The sequence below is a fragment of the Tetranychus urticae genome, chromosome 1 (assembly GCF_039701765.1).
Source record: "Tetranychus urticae isolate SD_2017Ah chromosome 1, NJAU_TeUrti_SD_1.0, whole genome shotgun sequence".
Taxonomy (NCBI): Eukaryota; Metazoa; Arthropoda; class Arachnida; order Trombidiformes; family Tetranychidae; genus Tetranychus; species Tetranychus urticae.
Genome location: NC_142958.1, coordinates 10503007 through 10521607, shown reverse-complemented (window position 1 = coordinate 10521607; position 18601 = coordinate 10503007). Strand labels below are relative to the sequence as shown.

The 18601-nt window shown below is 31.6% G+C and overlaps 3 protein-coding genes across 3 annotated transcripts; 1 reads left to right on the top strand and 2 right to left on the bottom strand.

Annotated features, from left to right (window-relative positions):
* Nucleotides 1–1408: 1408 nt before the first annotated feature.
* LOC107361481 (uncharacterized) lies at nucleotides 1409–6229 on the bottom strand. Its single transcript, XM_015928317.3, has 4 exons — nucleotides 5324–6229; nucleotides 4816–5088; nucleotides 2952–3275; nucleotides 1409–2666 (listed from the first exon to the last, which is right to left on the bottom strand). Exons 1-4 carry the CDS (start codon nucleotides 5628–5630, stop codon nucleotides 2494–2496), a joined length of 1077 nt encoding a protein of 358 aa, XP_015783803.1. The 5' UTR covers nucleotides 5631–6229; the 3' UTR covers nucleotides 1409–2493.
* A 2950-nt stretch (nucleotides 6230–9179) lies between these two features.
* On the top strand, nucleotides 9180–10205 carry LOC107361228 (dual specificity protein phosphatase 12). Its single transcript, XM_089266299.1, has 2 exons — nucleotides 9180–9265; nucleotides 9458–10205. The coding sequence occupies exon 2, from the start codon at nucleotides 9547–9549 to the stop codon at nucleotides 9901–9903; it is 357 nt and encodes a 118-aa protein (XP_089122425.1). The 5' UTR covers nucleotides 9180–9265; nucleotides 9458–9546; the 3' UTR covers nucleotides 9904–10205.
* didum (dilute class unconventional myosin) lies at nucleotides 10186–18400 on the bottom strand. The gene is made up of 14 exons (XM_015928001.3): nucleotides 18186–18400; nucleotides 17705–18068; nucleotides 16754–17506; nucleotides 16503–16654; nucleotides 16286–16427; nucleotides 16027–16161; nucleotides 15713–15858; nucleotides 15186–15504; nucleotides 15009–15104; nucleotides 12798–14677; nucleotides 12579–12708; nucleotides 12305–12515; nucleotides 11760–12155; nucleotides 10186–11665 (listed from the first exon to the last, which is right to left on the bottom strand). The coding sequence occupies exons 1-14, from the start codon at nucleotides 18330–18332 to the stop codon at nucleotides 11407–11409; spliced, it is 5130 nt and encodes a 1709-aa protein (XP_015783487.1). The 5' UTR covers nucleotides 18333–18400; the 3' UTR covers nucleotides 10186–11406.
* Between the last annotated feature and the right edge of the window lie 201 nt (nucleotides 18401–18601).

The following is an 18601-nucleotide window of genomic DNA, read 5'->3' as shown; positions in this document are numbered from 1 at the left end:
CATTATTAAAAGCCAAATTTTTAAAATGTGATAAGTTTCAGTTATTCAAATTTTATTTGAACTAATAAATATGACTAGTTAAATATGTGTCAATTTTTGGTTGCACCACCTTACATTTATTAATGATATCACATATAATTTCAAATTTAATTTGAATAGAAATATTAATATTTGTGTAATATTTTTTTTCTTGTTTATATGATCTATGGACAATACACTTTAAACCTTCCTTCTGTGAGTCGAGTCTTTCATCAAATCATTGTGTCGTGTAATTTTAATTATATCTCTAATTGATCAACTCTATTTCCTTGCTATTATCATCTGTACTACACTTTAAACCTTGCTTTACTCTTTCGCTCTTTTACTCTGTCGTCTTTTGTTACTCTTTGGTGATACCTCTTCTTTTAAGTCTTGAAGATTACAAAGAAGCTATACGGAAAGCACCTTACGTCGAAGGAAAAGTCATTCTTACACTTTGAAATGTGATGAAATAAAGTATTCTGAATTATGCTACCATCTAGGTGAACTAAAGGGGGCAACAACTAGAAATGAAGGGGTAAAGTGTGAAAAAGTAAACAAAATTTTTACTGAGTAAACCACAATTTTTCCAACAGTTAACAATGACTTTTTGATCTAATGAATTGTAGCTTTCGTTGACTAGTTTTATTGCTTTGTATAAATCCATTTTTGTATTAATTTCTTCACGAATATTTGCTTGTTTGTAACAAGCTATCAAATGCCTGGAAACAAGGCTTTTATATTTTGATTTAAAGGCTGCAATGATGCCTGCATCGAGAGACTGAGTGACAGCAGTTGTATCTGGAGGAAGATAAATTGGTACGATATTTTTACTGACATAATCACTTCTGTGACCACTAAAATTATCAAGGAAAAGTAAAGCTTTTGTATTTTTTCAATCATTAATCTGTCCATATATTGGACCCAGTCGGTGGAAATATCTGCCTTTATCCAGGCATTTTTGTTACTCCGATGGATAACCATTTCTTCAACATCATTTTTATCTTTGAAGTACCTCGGTTTGCGTGAAGATCCAATTATTAAAGGTTTGAATTTATTGCCATCACTTGCTACACAAAATAGAATAGTAATTCTTTCTTTTTCACTTTAATATTATTTGTTACTCCAAGTAGATGAATGTACGATCTTCGAGCCTGATTTTGGTACTCCAAACCATCAACTTTCATAAGCGTTAAGGAGTAAATAATTTTTATATTTAGCTAAAAGTTATGGTAAATTTTCAAACCAATTAAATGTTAGATCTTGATTCACTAGACCTCCTTCACCACACAGTCTTTAAGAAGAGATATTATCCATTATATTATTATTATGGGATAGATTATACATTGTATTGCTACCCACCCAAATCTCAAATCAGAAAAAGTGACCATTTATTTAAATGAGATTTTTTATTACAAGATTCGATTAGATTGAGTTCCTACAAAACTATCCAGAATGAAATTGCACATCATTTAGTTTTGTCCTCCGCAACCCTCCCAGGCATGATATGTGATAACCGAGTTTACTCAACTTATAAAGAATAATGAATCATCTATCATATACACTGTTTAATTGCTTGAAATGAGATAAAAAATTAACGAAGGAAAAGCTTAACACATATGATAAAACAAAAACATGCTATAACGTCTACTGCGATCTGATTATTTGAATGATAGTCATGAAAATAAACTGTTAAACGAGCACGAATTGCTAGTGCTCAAATCCAACTATATCGGGTTAAATCCAAAATCTGGTGGGAGTGAAATACAGATGCATGTAGTTGAACCTACAAAAACCCTTCTAATCAACCAGCATCAAAAATGACAATCACAGTGTTGACTCCATCTATTGATGGCTGATCCCACCTTTTCAAGTTCCCTGAATGAGCAAATGCAAAAAGATTCGAGTTACAGCTGTACGAGTTGTGACTTGGTGATCTTATTATGGCCATGAAAATATAAGTTCATTTGTACGTTCATTTCTCTGTTACACAATACGTTATAAAATCAGATCACAGTTCAATCTTTAGTGCTTTCTGTACAGTTATGGAACCAGATTTTTATCAAATCCATTGTCTGATTTGACTTTTATAATCTAACAGAAAATAAACTAACTTTGAAATAAAATTTTCTGTGGCTGTACACTAGGTTACATCGATTTTCGGTTAAAGCACTTGCTTCGAGCTACAAATTATCTTTCACTGAGTCGCTTTTCGATTTATCGGTATTCATTGAAAAAGTTTAGTTAAAAACAATAAATTATTTGATTAAGATCACTTTTCCTCAATCGAATGCTATTGAACAAAAATATTTGATCGTGTTTGGCGTCCATTCAAATTTACAAATTGAGTTGATTAAGTCACAGGTTCCGTTTGGAGGGAAACATAAGAATCGTTGTTGAGTTTTCTGTTCATCTCGGATTGACTTTCAATCAGTTACGATGAAAATGTACTTCAATATCTTTTTTTGTTTCTTTTCATATTCCGAGTCCTTCTTCTTCCTCTTCCTGTTCCATTGCATATCTTGATCGGTATCCAAGACTCATGATGATGTAGAAGAAGAGCATTATCGATGGAATCATTCCAACAATGAAGCCAGTTATATTGGGTCGTTTGAATTTGTATTCAGCGTATTCTCGAGATGAAGTTGCTGCAATAAATGAGATAAAAAACATTCAAAATCAATATCTTATTGATCTTCATTGCTAATGAAAATGCAATTTCTTGACTTTCAATGTCAACTCGACTAACGACTGTATTCCCTACTAGATTATCCTTGACTTAATTTGTGTCTTATTCTGTGTAATAATAAAGCGGAATATTGATTTTCAATAATTTATGATAATTAATATAATTACTTAAATGAGAAGCAAAAATTTATGGACTAATAATCATTCGTTTAGTCAATTGCGCAAATTAGTAAAGGTGATATTACCGATAACTTGAAAAGACATGGATTCGCCTTGTTCGGTTGATGAGTTGCTTTTAATAGCACAAGTGTAAAGGCCACTTGCATTGGCGCTGTTGATCGTTATTTTGAGTACATTTAAGATTATAAATGAATTTATTGAGTTGTGAAAAATTTGATATTCAGTATCACTGACTAATTCAGCTGATGGTTGTGATGATATTGTAAGATTGTCCTTCATCCAGATAACTTCATTCGAGTCTCTGGATTCCAGTAAACAGGCAAGTTTCACTTCTTCTCCAATGACATATTCAACTTTGATATCTTGATTCGAAGATGAATCGGGTTCATCTGAATAATCAAACAAAAAACAAAAAAGTTAATTTCACAATTGAAATAACTCAAGAATTGGTTGAAGGATATTTCTAGCTCTTTGATTCAGTGAAATGTCACGCATTTTCATTTAGTTTATTTTCAATCAATTTTTGATGTTACATCTCAAGAAATAATTATTGTAAGATCAAGAAGAAAAAGTTTTGTCTTTCATTCGAAAACTTTGATGCAGGTCGAAAGAGCATGAAGATCAATTAAACTTGTGAAATTGAAGTTTGACAATTTTGTTCTTAAGTTCTTTGTATCATGATATTTTCAAGTTTCAAGCTATCAAGTCGAGTGATTAAAATTTAAATTATTAATGATTTCAGTTGAGATAAAAATAGACTGACATTGAAAATGGACGCTTTATTTAATAGTTTAATCAATGATGCCATGAAATTGTTTCAAGTATGTCAAGGTTACAACAAAGCTGTGCAAAGAAATGAATGATTTATTACAGAACTGAATAAAAGCATTTTATAGATCGTATAATTGTTCAATGTTTCTGGTCTCGATTTAGTCCATTTCTTGCTATTAATAAGCAACTTTATACTGTTAGCTGTTATTTATTTATTGTATTCATTGGTGTAATATTTCGCTGTTTGAGTTTTTTCATGAAATCAGTGAATCTTCTGCAATTGGTCACTCTTATTATGCTTATTGAGAAGCCGAGGTATTGAATATTGATTGATTGTTGGAATGACGAACGAACTGATGAACTTTGGTGATTGCATATTGATCAATATTTTAATGTCAATCTAGATATAGATTTTCGGCTTTCTTGGAGTGGTTGTGACCATAAGAAAAGTGATATTTTATAGAACCTAACCTTGATAAGTTGAACGATGACAATTTGATTGATCTAACTAAAAGGTGAGATTGGTAGATCGATGGACAGGATAAAAATAATAATTGTGTATTCTTTTAGAACTGAACGTGATTATGCTTTTCCTTATCTTCAGCTAATTCAATCGAAACTCAAGGAAAAATTTCGTCTAGAATTATCTATTGATATTTCCCCTTCAATCGAAATAATTTTTGCTTCATTGACGATATTGATCAACTATTAAAATAATATTAACTCCAGCACAATTTTCAAGGCTCTAATCAATAGTAATCAATCTGAATTTGAATTGTCGCTTTTGAAGGTTAAAAGCTAGTTTAGTGAATTAAAATATAAAATAGTTATTAAGAAATTAATAATTAACTGTTAAAACAATCGATCTTCTGTTGACAAAATTTGTTTTGTTTTATTAATGGAAAGAGTCATGACAATTAGTCAAAACTGATCCTAAATGTGTGATCGTTGTTGATTCAAGATCAATCAATATTCGTGTTTTAAGCTTGTAAAAGGACTTTTGCTGAGTTTGATGAAAGTCGATGCGTTTGGTGCTGGGAAAAGTTGAAAGTACTGTTATGCATATCGATTGAAACTATTTTGACTTTTAAATGAAAAGGTCGAGCTTCTTCTTCTGATTCAAGGGCTGAACTATTAATGAAACGGATTGAGACTTACTTGGAGCAACTATAATTATTTCTTGATGATTTTGAGGATTAACGTCATTGCTCTTTTCATTATTCACATCATTATCACCACTATTGTCATCACTATTATTCTCATCGAATAATGTTTTCCTTCGGTGTTTATTAGCTTTTGATAATGATAGATCATCTGGAAAAGTGTCTTTTTTGGAGAGTTGAGTACAAAAAACAATTTCGCCTTTCATGCAAATAGCATTCACAGGAGAAGAATCAGATTCCTTTGAAGAGGGATAAAATTTACCTGAAACTAGAAACAAGAAATTGAATAAAAATTTTGAAATATTAATGTTACATAAAAGGATTTAAAAAATATCTAAATAGTTGAATACATATTGAAACATTCTTGCCATTTTGTTTCAATCAAATGAGTTTTTCAATTTCATTTCATTTGTATTAATATAACCAAAAGATTATGTGTTGCATGAATATTTCAGGGTAAAACTATTTAATAATTATTATATGAAATTGTCCAAGAAACTCACCTTTAATCAAAGTCCTCGATTTGCTCCTCTCTTCAATTGAATCAAAGTTAATGTTATCACCGTTGGCTGATTCAGTAAAACACAATTTATTTTTTTCCTCACTGGATTCAGATGAAATATCAGTTAATTTGATTCGACAACAAGTAGAATTACTTTGACTTTCAATATCAAAAATATTGAGCACTTGAGGTGAAGTCGATTCATTTTCATTGAGAATACAAACCAAGGAGTGAATTTGGCTCGGAGTGAAGTAAATCAAACCCAATGAAAGTTTAACCATGAAACACAAATGGCTAATCAAATTCATGGCAAATGTTGAAAAACAGTGACAAGGAAAAGAATCAAAAATGACGAGTAATCTGATCCGTTGCAAAGATGAAGTCACATTATAAAGTGAATCTAAATCGTTGACCAAATGAGCGTCAGACAAATGGGACAAAATATGATCATGAATGTAAAAAGTTTTTTCAAGTTGACCATTTGAAAGACCATTGAATGTGATGATGAACAGCAAACAATTTTGTAAAAAGTAGAAAAGTATAATTGAAAAGATTAACTAAAATAAAGCTGAATCAAGATTGTAATTTAAATTATTGGACTGAAAATAGTTTTGAAAAATGTTTGAATTTCATGTGTTCAGTTATGATGTTGGTACACATTGGCAAGCATGAAAGGTGAAACGACAATAACAACAACAATAGAAACCGTGAAAATTATTATGATAATGATAATAATTTACTGTTGACCAAGACCTTGATAATAGTAATTCAGTCCAATTTGAAAATTCCATTGAGCATATACAGTAAAAAAGAGAGAAGAGACGATTGGCGACTTTTTCATTTCATTTTTTTTCCTCTTTCCTTTCATGTATACAATGCGTTCCAGTCTTTACCTCTTTCATTGTACATAAATAATAATTCAGTCTCCCATTTGAACATTAACTCCCTGTTCATGATGATAATGGTGAGAGAAAAGATCGAAAGTTAAGAGGAAAATAAAAAATTGGTAAACAAGAGAAACAATTGAATGTTTCTATGGAGATTTTGTATCAAAATATGCTTAAACAGTCGGATTTATCATGGAAATGTATTGATAGTGTTCAACTAATTTACCAATAGAAATGATTCCAACAATTTAATCGTTGTAATCCAACTTGCTATCGATTGCGATGGCTTAAGATGAAGCTTGAATGAGCGTCAATCTAAAGTTGCTTACCTGTTAATCCAATAGTTGAAGGGAATTGAACAAATCAATAAAAACAATTATCATTATGAGCGTTATTGTTATTGTTATTTATACCAATTATTAACCTTGACTGTTGGTATCACGGTCATGGTCATTGTTACGTCTGTTTAAAGGATTTTTGTTTAGTTTTCATTCAATTTGGGACAAATTTTGTTTCTATTTAATAATCAATTGTTTAATGTTTAAATTGTTCATTATTAGATTTTATTAGTTTCTCAGCAATTAAATATGATGCAAGAAAAGGCTGTCAAGTTTACAATTAACTTTTCATTGGCAACATTTACATGAGTTGAATGGCTTTTTAATGGATTTCAGTTGCATTATCAATTTAATTTTGCGATTCCTTTGATTCTTTTAATTTACATTAAATTGTGTTCTGAATTGATTTTTTCATTAGTGATTCTGATACCGTTTTAATTAAATTAAATGAACAATTGATAGATTGTTTCAGTTTCCAGTTTGCTGTGAATTGTTGGACTCTGTTACAGATTCTAATGAATTTAGGTTATAATTTATTGGCTCATCTCACAGCATCTATAGATGGTTCCAATGGCTCGTTGGTTGCTCATCATTTGTCTAATTAATTTTCAAGTCTTTCATTTCATCAAGCTTGACCAGATCAAAAGGAAACGATGAATTTCAATGTTAACTTACGTGACTTGATTTTAAATTCAAGTGCAGAATATTCTTGTTCATTTATAAATTGATGGCTTTATTCGGATTAAATCAACTGATCGTTAAAATCTGTAAATCGATTATTGAATCAATCATTTCTTGCAGAATATTTTATTTGCAAATCAATTCTTTGCATTTTTCAAGGTAAACTCAATAAAAAATATATTAATACATATCGTCATTATGATCAATATCGTTGGATGCTGGAATGAAATTGTGTTATTTCGATCTGGAATCTTGAAGTTCATGATAACTGTTCACTTGAAATCCAGGGTTAATGATGGGAAAGGACAGAACCTGAAAAAAGTATTTAATCGAAGAATGGTGCTTAATTTTTCACTGTTAATTGAATTCGAAGCTCTAAAGGCTAATCAATTATACAAGCAAAGTATAAATCGTAACATCAATTGAATTTAATAATTCAATTGATCGTATCACGATACTGTTCAATAATATTTTTTGCTCGTCAAATAACGATTAACCTTGCCAGAACTTGAAATGACTCGTAACATTATTAATTTATTGATATGAGAAGACAAAATTCGCTTTGGAACTGGATTAAATATTATTTATTAAATAAAATGATTTATCAATAAAACTGATTTTCAGTACTAAACTCTGTGGTAATCACAATGTTTACCCGGTAATAGATGATTGTTCAGTGAATAAACAAAGGTAAAAATATCGAGACAAAAAGCTATCAGAAAGTTCTTGCTTATTAAGCGAGTTAAGCGAGAGAATTTGAAATCAGGTGTTTTATTGTTCATGAAATATGAAAGTTCCAAATTTTAAATTATTATAGAACGATGATTAACAGTGCAATTTAGAGCTATATTTACATCAGTATCTCTCTTTGGTTTCTGATGTAATTTCTTGCACATTTCCTCATGGAATGGACTCTTTAAAACTCTTGAAACTTGACTTATGATTGTTCAATTTGTTCAAAAGTTATCAGTAAATTTCTAATACGTTTCTAGTTCTTAATACGGTCTCTTTGCAACTTATCAGAGGTTTAAATGTAATTGGATGGAACTGCTGTTCAGAATCATTGGAAGTACATTAAAGCATTAAGATAATTAAGTTATTGTTGATCGGTAGACTTAATGAGTTGATACTTTATTGCACAAAATCAATACATTTTAATGATTTTGGCAAACTAACCATTATGCTGTTCATATTTAATTATCTGATTTAAATAAAGATTATCCCATTTGCATTTTAGGATAAAATAAGCCCATTAAAGGCACATCTTCTTATTAAAACTTATTTATAATAGTAGTTGGATTTAATTGTAAAATAATTATTTTTATTGAAATCAAAATACAAATTTTTTATCGTATTGTTAGTTTTAGCTTGAAGAATTGATTTCATTACTGCGATCACACTAATGAAATGAATTTTAAGATTTTTCAGTTTTTAGAAACATTGGTCTCTTATTAGGCGCAGGCTGTATATTTTTGACGCGGAGTATCAATTCTGGTCTTTCTTGTCTCACATTCCTCTAATGTATTGCAGTTGAAAAGCACTCGGCTTCTCATTTCACCTCAATAATTGCTCCAAACGAGTGCTACAGATATTCCACTGCAGATTATAAAATGAAAAAAAGTCACAGTAGGCTGGATCAGGCTGATTCTATCCCCTCAATATTTTCAATTTTACAGTCCGTCAAATCTACTTTGCAGACTTCTGCGTCAAATATTTTGAATGAAAAATAACTATACATGACAAATTAACCAGAGATAAAGAGAGATGACCAATGAACAGACGAAGCTGGCCTTATCTTTAGTCTTTATTCCTAATCTATCCAGGGCAACTCCTGCATGATCACCTAATAGCAGCTAATTTGAGCTTTTAGCTTTTAAACATGGCGCCTTCTGTGACAGCTCTTGCCTTTGAGTATTTTATTGGTGTTAAGCAAATGGTGTTATTTGTAAACAAAGAGTCTCTCGTTATTACATTGATTTTTGGGAACTAACAGACTTTATGGATTAGTTGTGCAGTCTTGTTTTGGCAATGTTTAAGGTAAAGTTAATTCAGTTATTCATTAATTCATGTGTTCTTGAATTAATCAATCCACATTTTTGTTTCAACCTGAACATATTAGTTAAATGATATGTTAGACCGAACGACAACTAATTTTGTTGGTGAAATGATTGGATTCCATTGATTTACGATTTCAAGTTTCTAATGTTTAATCATTAATTTATCTTCAAGGTTGGAACAACTTTCATTGCCGGTTTTGATGGTTCTTCAGAAGTTCACGCAGTTCATGTTAAAGTTTAAAAACCTTTTGTTTCTCAAAAATGATTAAATGTAAAAAGTGTCGAAAAAACTTAATCAGATTTGACAAGATAGTCAACAGCCACGGTGATCAACCAACGAGTTTCAATCAATCATGCAATGTGGACAATTGGTATGTGAAAGACGATTTTCTCGACTCTGTTCCATGGATAAAAACTCAAATAGACTCATCTGGTTGGACAAAAGGTAAACTCATTTGTCCACATAAATGTGGAGCGAGATTAGGTTCTTTCAACTTCATTGAAGGTCTTCGATGCAATTGTACAAAATTCATCGTACCATCTGCTCATTTCATCAAAAAACGTGTTGATTGGGATAAAAACTATTTCTCAAAATTTCATCCTGATCGATCAAATTGAAAAGGTTGACTCCAAAAGAAAGCAAAATTAGCTGTTCATGATTCACGGCTTCTTTCAATTCAACATATAATCCGTCAGAAATAAGTGATCTTTGGTGCTCTTTTGTAGTGTAATATTGGATATCTTTTTGTAAAACATTCACATTTATGGTCAATCTTGGAACAAATCATTTTGATCATCCTTAAAAGAGGAAACAAAAAATAAGGACAAAGAAAAATTGAGATGAAGTGTCGATATTATTTTATTATGTTATAAAAAATAGAAATAAAGTTGACAATAAAATGAACATTGCGAATCTGGAATGCTTTATTTGTCCATATTGTTACATTATTTTGCATTAAGTATAATGAAAATAACTAAAACGCAATAATTAACTTCATCATTACATGAAATAAATTGGATTTTTGTATTTCTTTCAACAATTTTGTTACCTAAACAAAGTAAAATTCAATATGCAAAATAACCAACATCAACAGATCTTTAAATTAAGTATAATCATTATCACTGCATTTCATTACTTAAATCATGTTGATTGAACAAGCTATTACAATTATTTGTTTTGTTTGAAATAATTCAAAGCGATGAAGAGATACTTATTCATCACAATTACATGATTACAATACAATTAAATAAGTTTTGTTGTCCCCGTTAAGAGAGTTATGAATATGTCTTTGGTGTTAATGTTGATATTAGATAATTGTCTATGTTAGTAACAGATTAAGTAAGTGTCTATAATTGAATCATCAAGTTTATTCTAATTTTTCTGTAAGAGACAATTTTGATTTGATACAATCTAAAATTGAAGGAAATTGCACTTTCAACATTCTGATGACATTATTAAATTATATGTCGAGTCAAACTTATTAATCTTGAAATGATCACAATTATGTTTCCACTTGTTGTAAAGAAAAAAAATCAACTTTGCTCTTTTCTCATTTCTTTCAAAAAACAAAACACATATTCATGTATAATCTAGAGTTACTAACAAAATAAGAGTTAGTTATTGGTTAGTTGTGACCTCAAATAAGTCAAGACAATCGAAAAATGAAGGCTTAACTCGATATTGTCTGATAGATAAAACAACATTGCATGTGCCTTGAGGCCCTGAGTGAAAAAATAAACTAAATTGGAATAGATCAACGTTGATTACTGATTTAAATTAAATAATAAAACCGGTAATCATAAATATTCGAAGGAATAGAAAAGGAATAAGAAATATAAAGGAAGAAAACCTGGAATGAAGATTGCTAAGCAAGAGAAAATAAATTAAAATTAGGATAGAAAAGGAGTGTAATTAACTTAATTAACTTAACTTGAGGAAAATAGGGTTAAATAAATAGTAGAGAAATATTAAGTCACAGATAACAAGAGAACGGATCACATTCGAATTTGGAATGTAATAGAGAAGATTAAACCAGATTCTTAATTGCTTATCGCCTAGTTTTAGCTTTCTAGCGATGATTACTCTTAATTTACGATTGATTGCACATCTTAATTTCCCATTTAAATTCGAATAAGAACAGTTCCAAGACCTTTCTTCACTAAGTCATTTGGAATGGATATTGTTTGGAATCGCACGATCGACGGGTTGTATGGAATGGTCATAGTGAATGAAAACTTAGTATCCATTAATAGATTAGATGATTTTGCATCACCACGTGTCTTTTGGAGATGAAGTTGAACTTGTTTAATAAATTGAGGTGAAATGGGTCCTTCTTCACCGGCAGTGTAAAGAGTAAGAATCTTCATAATTTGTGATGAGCTAAGATTAAAATAAATAAAAGAGTAGATGGTAAATTTACTATTATGATCTTGAAGTAAAGCGAATAATCAAATGAAGATGAAATAAAACTTACCTTAATTTATTACAAACTTCAACAATAGTTTCAATTGAACTTTCGGTCTTTTTAGCTTGAAGAAGTTTTGTTGCCTGAATAATTGGCTCTAATTTTTCAACTACCTCATTACAGTTAGGTATTTGTTGTTCTCGAGCCCATTGTTCCAATGCAGATAAATTAAATCTTATTTGCATGGCTTTGGTCCAGTGGCAAAGGTCTTTCCTCAAAAGTAGATTATTGAGAGCACTTGCACAAATAAAGTAAAACAACTGTTTAAAAATTTGGTGGATTAAATCAGGTTCAATAACGTGAAGCAGCACAATTTTATGTAGGGTTGACAATTCACGAATCAATGCCTCGGTATGCTTTTCGGTTGGTGAATTGGGAAGACTGTCTTGCTCCGAAACACTAGGCCTGTAAAATATATAATAACAGAAAATAAACAAAAATGATTTCAATTAAAATTAGTAGACCGTTTGGGTAAAAGTTGGCAAGCAAATTGATGATAAATCAAAGATGATTTGAAAGTTAAAAAATCAGAAAAGCATAAGAAAAATACTGACCTTTGTGTGTTCGCAGGTTGTGAGTAGATCCCTGAAGAAGCCAATGCTTCGTGTTCTAATATTGCAGGAACTATTAGTGATTGGATCAGTTCTTCTGAGTGTTTAACTACACCACTGTAGAGCCAATGTGAAAAATCAGCGAACATTTGACGATATTCACTTAAATCAAAGTTTTTAAGAGACTCGTCAAAAACACCGTAAGTTTCATCTCCTATGAAAATAGATTAAAGTTAAATTGATATAATAATACGATTGCATTTGCAATATTAAATACCTGAATATTGGCGAATAAAAGTAACCATTTTGCAACAGTTTGCTAACCACAAAACATAATGATCAAGATTATTTTGCTTCTTAACTGTGCGTTTAATAGAGATCATAAAATTATTGAGGAGGCTTCGTACCTAATGAATGAAAAATAATGAATTGGTTAAACTGAAATTTTAAACGAAATGTATTGAAACGATAAATAATTATTCAAAAATAATCTTACCATTAACTCATTATTAATGTGATCAGTATATCGAACACACATAAAAATGATAAATGCTGGCAAATGAGGAGGGAATTTAAGAGCATGGTTAGGATCTAAGTTGATTACAACCATCCTAAGAATGAGAGACTCATCTTGACGGCTGTATTTGAACATCCCTAATGTGTTTTTAACGTCTTCGGGAGGAGCATTAGTTTCGTTGTTAGCTTCATTCTCTTCATTCTGGTCACCCAAAACTTTGTGCCGCAAAAGTTTAAGCTTTAGAGCTTTAACTTCGTCCGTTAGTTGGTTACATTTTTGTTCGAGTAAAATTTTTTCTTGGAAAATTCTACTGCTATCGTTTGACGATGCAACTGAGTCCAAGCTATTTTTCATTGATTTGTAACCTAGACTACTGTTTGATCGTATAGAATCTACTTCCTCTTTTAACTCTTCCTTGGCTCGTTTTTCGATTTCAACTTCTTTTTCGAGTTGCTTAATAATTGATTTGAAGGCAGAGAAAACTTCATTTTCAGCAATCGGTTCTCGAATACTAGATTCTTGTCCAAGCACGATAGTTTTCAAGTTGGTTCGTTCTTCTCGAACTCGATCCAATTCAGATTGAAGGGTTGCACATTGCTGTGAAAGCAAAGCAGCAGCAGTTGATGATTCACTGCTGTTTGAAAAGCTTGCGAATGCTTCTCTCATTTCTTGATTTTCATGTTTCAATTTGGCATTTTCTTGTTCGAGTTCCGATAGTCTCATCATAAGAGAAACTGTAGATATATCAGGACCTTTTTCTTCGTAATCATTAATCACATCACCAGATTGCATTTTTTCCTCCAAAGCAGCATATTTGCGAAGTAATTGTTGATGAGCAGATTTTTCTGATTCTCTCTCGTCCAGTAAAATCTTTCGTTCCCGTTCAAATTTAGCAACCAAAATTTTCTCCTTTTCGGCCAATGCTTTTTCAAGAGCTTGAGCATCGAATTTCTTCTCTACCAGTTCTTGATTGACTCTTAGATCAGCAATTTCTTTTTCTTTACGTTTAACCAATTCCTCGAGTTCATGAATACGTTTACTATTGATTTCCAGTTCGTTTGTCAGCTTCTCATAATCTGTTTCATTAGCTGTTAGCTTGTTGTGAAGGTTTTTAATCTCGATTTCCATTTTAATTTTGTCACTCCTCAATTCTTCTATCTCGTTATCCTTTTGATTGAATTTGATTCTTTCCATAGTTAATGCCTGAATCTTTTGCTGCAACTCGATAATTTTGATTTCTAATCCTTTGTTGAGCGCTTTAACATGTTCAACACTACGCGCTTCTACTTTGAGTCGTTTAAGTTCACGCCGAGCTAACCACCGACGTACTTGAGATTGTGCAATTATAATCTTTTGTCGAGTAGCAAGATATTTTCGTCGAGCGATGAACATACGCACATTCTTTTGTATCACGATTGCAGCCAAATTTTGCTTAATGAGCAAGAATTTGCGACGAGCGAGTAAACCACGACCATATTTCTGTAGTCCATAAGCTAATTGTTTGAGTTTGAGATACTTTTTACGAGCAATATAGGCTCGCCAATTCGTTTGAATCATGACAGCAGCCTTGGTACATCTTAAATGTTGATAGAGACGACGAGCAAGCAAACCTCTAGCCAAACATTGCAAACGTAAAACTGATGCTTTGATTTTCAAGAAACGTCTACGAGCCATCCATCCTTTAATGTTTCGTTGTAAAATAGTAGCACATTCTCGTAACCTTTCAGTTCTTATACGTTCAAGGAGAGCAACTTGCCCTGATCGGAAAAATATTTTAGTTTTACCACATTGGTAAAGAGTTTGTTGCACGCGACTGGCCGTTTCATGGCCGATTCTATACTGAGAATAATATTGTTGCTCTGTTTAGTAGAAATGGAAAGTACAAGTTGTTATTAAATTGAAAATTGTATTTTAAAAATATGTAATGTAGAAATATTAAAAGATCAGTCGCTTTTTAGCCAATGACTCTACTTCGATTTGTGATAATAATTATATTTCAATTTACCGGTAATTTCAAAGAAACGAGACATTTAAAATATAAATGTTCGTAAGTCATTTCTCTTGCAATCGGAGTTAATCAAGTGGAATTGATTGGTTAATTAATTTTAAGGGATTAATAAACGATAAGAAAGCGACAGAACTTGATTGATACTTCTAATAACAAAAATTTATCAGCATAAATTGGCTTACCATATACGAGTTTAATGATTTCCAAACAAAGAGCTTTAACTTCAGGCGATGCTGTTGATCCAGCTCGAACCAATTTTCTCGGACATGAAGCAGGCTCTGAAATTGAAGAAGGCGAATGAATATTGGTGGAGGAGGAAATTAATATCCGATTTGTTACAATTCACAATTTACTGATACCTGTTTCAGATTGTTTCTTTGATTTGTTAACTCCAAACAACAACACTCTATATCGAGCAGCAAAATCAGAGTAAGTCCATCTCGATGGAAATCCATTAGAACTTATTTTGATTGTTTCAAGGACACCACAGGCTCGAAGTTGTTGAATCGCACGAATATTATGAAACTCAAAAGCTCCTTTGTTGTCATTTGGCTTTATACATCTTATATAGTGAGGTGTAGTGGCATTTAAAGTTTTCATAAGAGCAGCTAAAGATTCACGGAATTGTGAACCAACTGTAGCTTTGGCAATTTTCTGTTGTCGTTGCTGTTGTTGATTCTAAAAAGAGAGAAAAGAAAAGTTGAAAATGCAAAAAAGAGAGAAAAATGAATGAAAAAGGAGTGAAAAAAAGTTAAAAAGGAGAAAAGAGCAAAAAGTGAGAAAAATTGATGATAATGATGGTGTTGATAGTGGGTCTAAAGATGCTATTGAAAAGTTCAAGCTAATCTTGATTTAATTTATTCAAAAAAAGTTTCACAAAACATACTGCAGTAATTTTAAGTTTTTGTCCTGGTTTTTGAGGAGCAGAATCAATACCCGATTCCTCCATGAACAGAGGTCCAATAATACTTGAGCGTTTAAGTAAATCGATTTGCTCTTCCCAAACAGTGTCACGATTTTTTTCGAGAAATCCTATCAAAAGTGAGATAAATAAAAAAACCATATCGATCATTAAATTCTTGAATAAAACAGGAATGAGCTAATTGGATTTAATAATTTTCATGCATTTTTTCTAAATTGATCATATTAGCTGTCTAATAACACATCAAACAAATAATCATAATGATTATCTCATCATACCATCAGCGTGATAGACAACTTTATCGGCAAAATGTTGTATTATGAAGGTGTTTCTGGATCCAAATTTAGGTTTTTGGAATATGGGTCCAACCGTAAGTTGAGCATAAAGCTTAGATACCCAAGTTTCATCCGTTCCTACGCAAATGGGAGGAGACAGGAAAGAAAAAAAAGAGAGGGGAAAAGAACAATTGAGATGAAAAGAAAAAGAAATCACGATTAAGATGTGTAAACACGGAGATTCCTTCTTTTAAGGGTATACCTTTTGGCATTTTACATTCTTCATCCAAAAGGTTAAGAATTCCGATCGGTTTAGCTTCAATGAGATCAATTACAGGTTGATTGTCAGTGAATGTTATGAATTGCCAATCGATTCCCTCTCTAATATATTCTTCTTGTTCCAGCTGAAATAAATTGTTTTTTCAATTAAAATCGCCAAGAACAATAAATTTTAATGAATTGAGAATTGAGACAATTACCTTGAAAACATGCTGATTGAATTGCTGTTGTAGAGCCTCGTTCGCGTAGTTGATACAAAACTGTTCGAAACTGTTTATATCGAAGTGCTCGAAGCCATAAATATCTAAAACACCAATGAACACATTGGAAGACGAATTTTTCTCAGAAGGACCTGATGTAACAAAGTACAAAGTAAGTACAAAGGATAACCAAAGTCAGTTTCATAGAATTTTTGATGTCAATACACTCATTAAATAAGTTTGATTCATACCCAAAGCTTTGTTAATAAGTGAGACAATCCATAGGAACATCTTTTCATAAATATATTTGGCCAATGCATCTCTGCCATATTGCGCGGAATTTTTACTAACTGGAGTCACAATAACCTCTGATCTGCCCATTCTAATAACTTTATTGGTCAGCCACTTGACAGCTGCTGAATCATCCAAATCGAGTAATTCACAAAAACTAATTAAATGTGGATCTTGCAGATCAATTGTACAGGATTCATCATCAACCAGACGAAATTGGATATTTCCAGCGTGCAGAACGGCAGCTATAATTTGAAATATTGTTGATTGTTGCTTTTCGGTGAATCCTAAGCATTGCATTGCCTCATAAAATCGACTAATATCATCACTAGGATTAGGTTGCTCATTGCCCAGATAAGAAAATGAATATTCTTCGGATAATTTAAGATACTTGAAATCACCCGTTTTAAAATGATTGCACAATTGATAAAATACGTGAAAATTTCGTTCTCCCTCATTTTGCCAAGAGACTCGAGATTTTTCCAATAAATATGTTCTCATATTACCACCAATAATGGATCTTGTTTGAGGATCCATCATGATTTGAATATATTTACCAAACCGTGAGGAGTTGTCATTTCGAGTAGTTTTGGCGTTACCGATGGCTTCCATGATTGGATTACTAGCAAGAACTTTGTTTTCAATGTTTGATGAATGACTACCAGCAATGGAAGCAAAGTATCGCATAGCAAATTTGGCGGAAACTGTTTTACCTATGAATGAGAAAAGGTAAAAAGATAAAGAGATGGGTGAAAGCAAAGGAAGAGAATGAGAAAAAAAATATTAAAATGCAGTCGGAAACAATAAAAAAGAATATAAAGTTAGAGCGGATGCAAATCATTCTTCCCATAATTGAAAAGTGTTGCAAACGGACTGTGAATTATTTCTAATGAATTAAATCAATGAATTACCAGCGCCACTTTCTCCACTAACAATGATTGATTGATTGCAATTTTCCCTTTCCAATTTGGAATAAGCATCTTCAGCGACCGCGTAAACATGAGGATCTAATTGACTGGTTCCCAATGACCTATGATATGTTTTTATTGTTTCTTCTCCGTATATGTCTAACTCGGCAAAAGGATTAATAGCAACAAGCACGATACCACACCAAGTGTAGATTGATTGTTGATCGAGAAATCGAACTCTAAGATTATGTAGAACAGCAGGTTCATGGAGATAAGACAGACTGGTCAAATCATTAGCACCAATCAATACATCTGGATTGCGAAGAGGGGGTAACTTATCGATACTTTCAATTTTCAAGGTTACTTCCTGCAGTCAGGTTGTAGTAAAGGTAATAATTACAAATTGGTCAGCGTTAAAACAAAAAAATTGAAAAATTACATAGAGAAGAGAAATAAACAAATAGTAAAAGTAAGAAAAACAAACCTGCTGATCTTCATCAGTGACAACAAGAACTTGAGTATCTGGAACAAAGTTGTCCTTAATATGAAATAATTTCCAGACTTCAGCGGCGTCAGGTACCCACACTCGAGATCCTGATGTGTAAAGATCAGGAAAAACCGCCGAGGCCATAATTAAAGAGACGTTTATTAACTACTAAATGTCTTGAGATTTTCACTCTTTCCTCTCAAAAAAAGAGTGAAGAAAAAGTATGTAGGCGTTTCTCAATTTTAGTTTTTTTACTTAGTACCCTCTAGAAATCATAGATGGCATTATTAAAAATGATTAGTTGAACAATGTAATCGTCTAATTTAGACGATTTATTATAATTATCTAACTATCCTTTTGTCTATTTAATCTTTGCACTGATTAGTAATCAATTTTATTGGTGGTTGATAGAA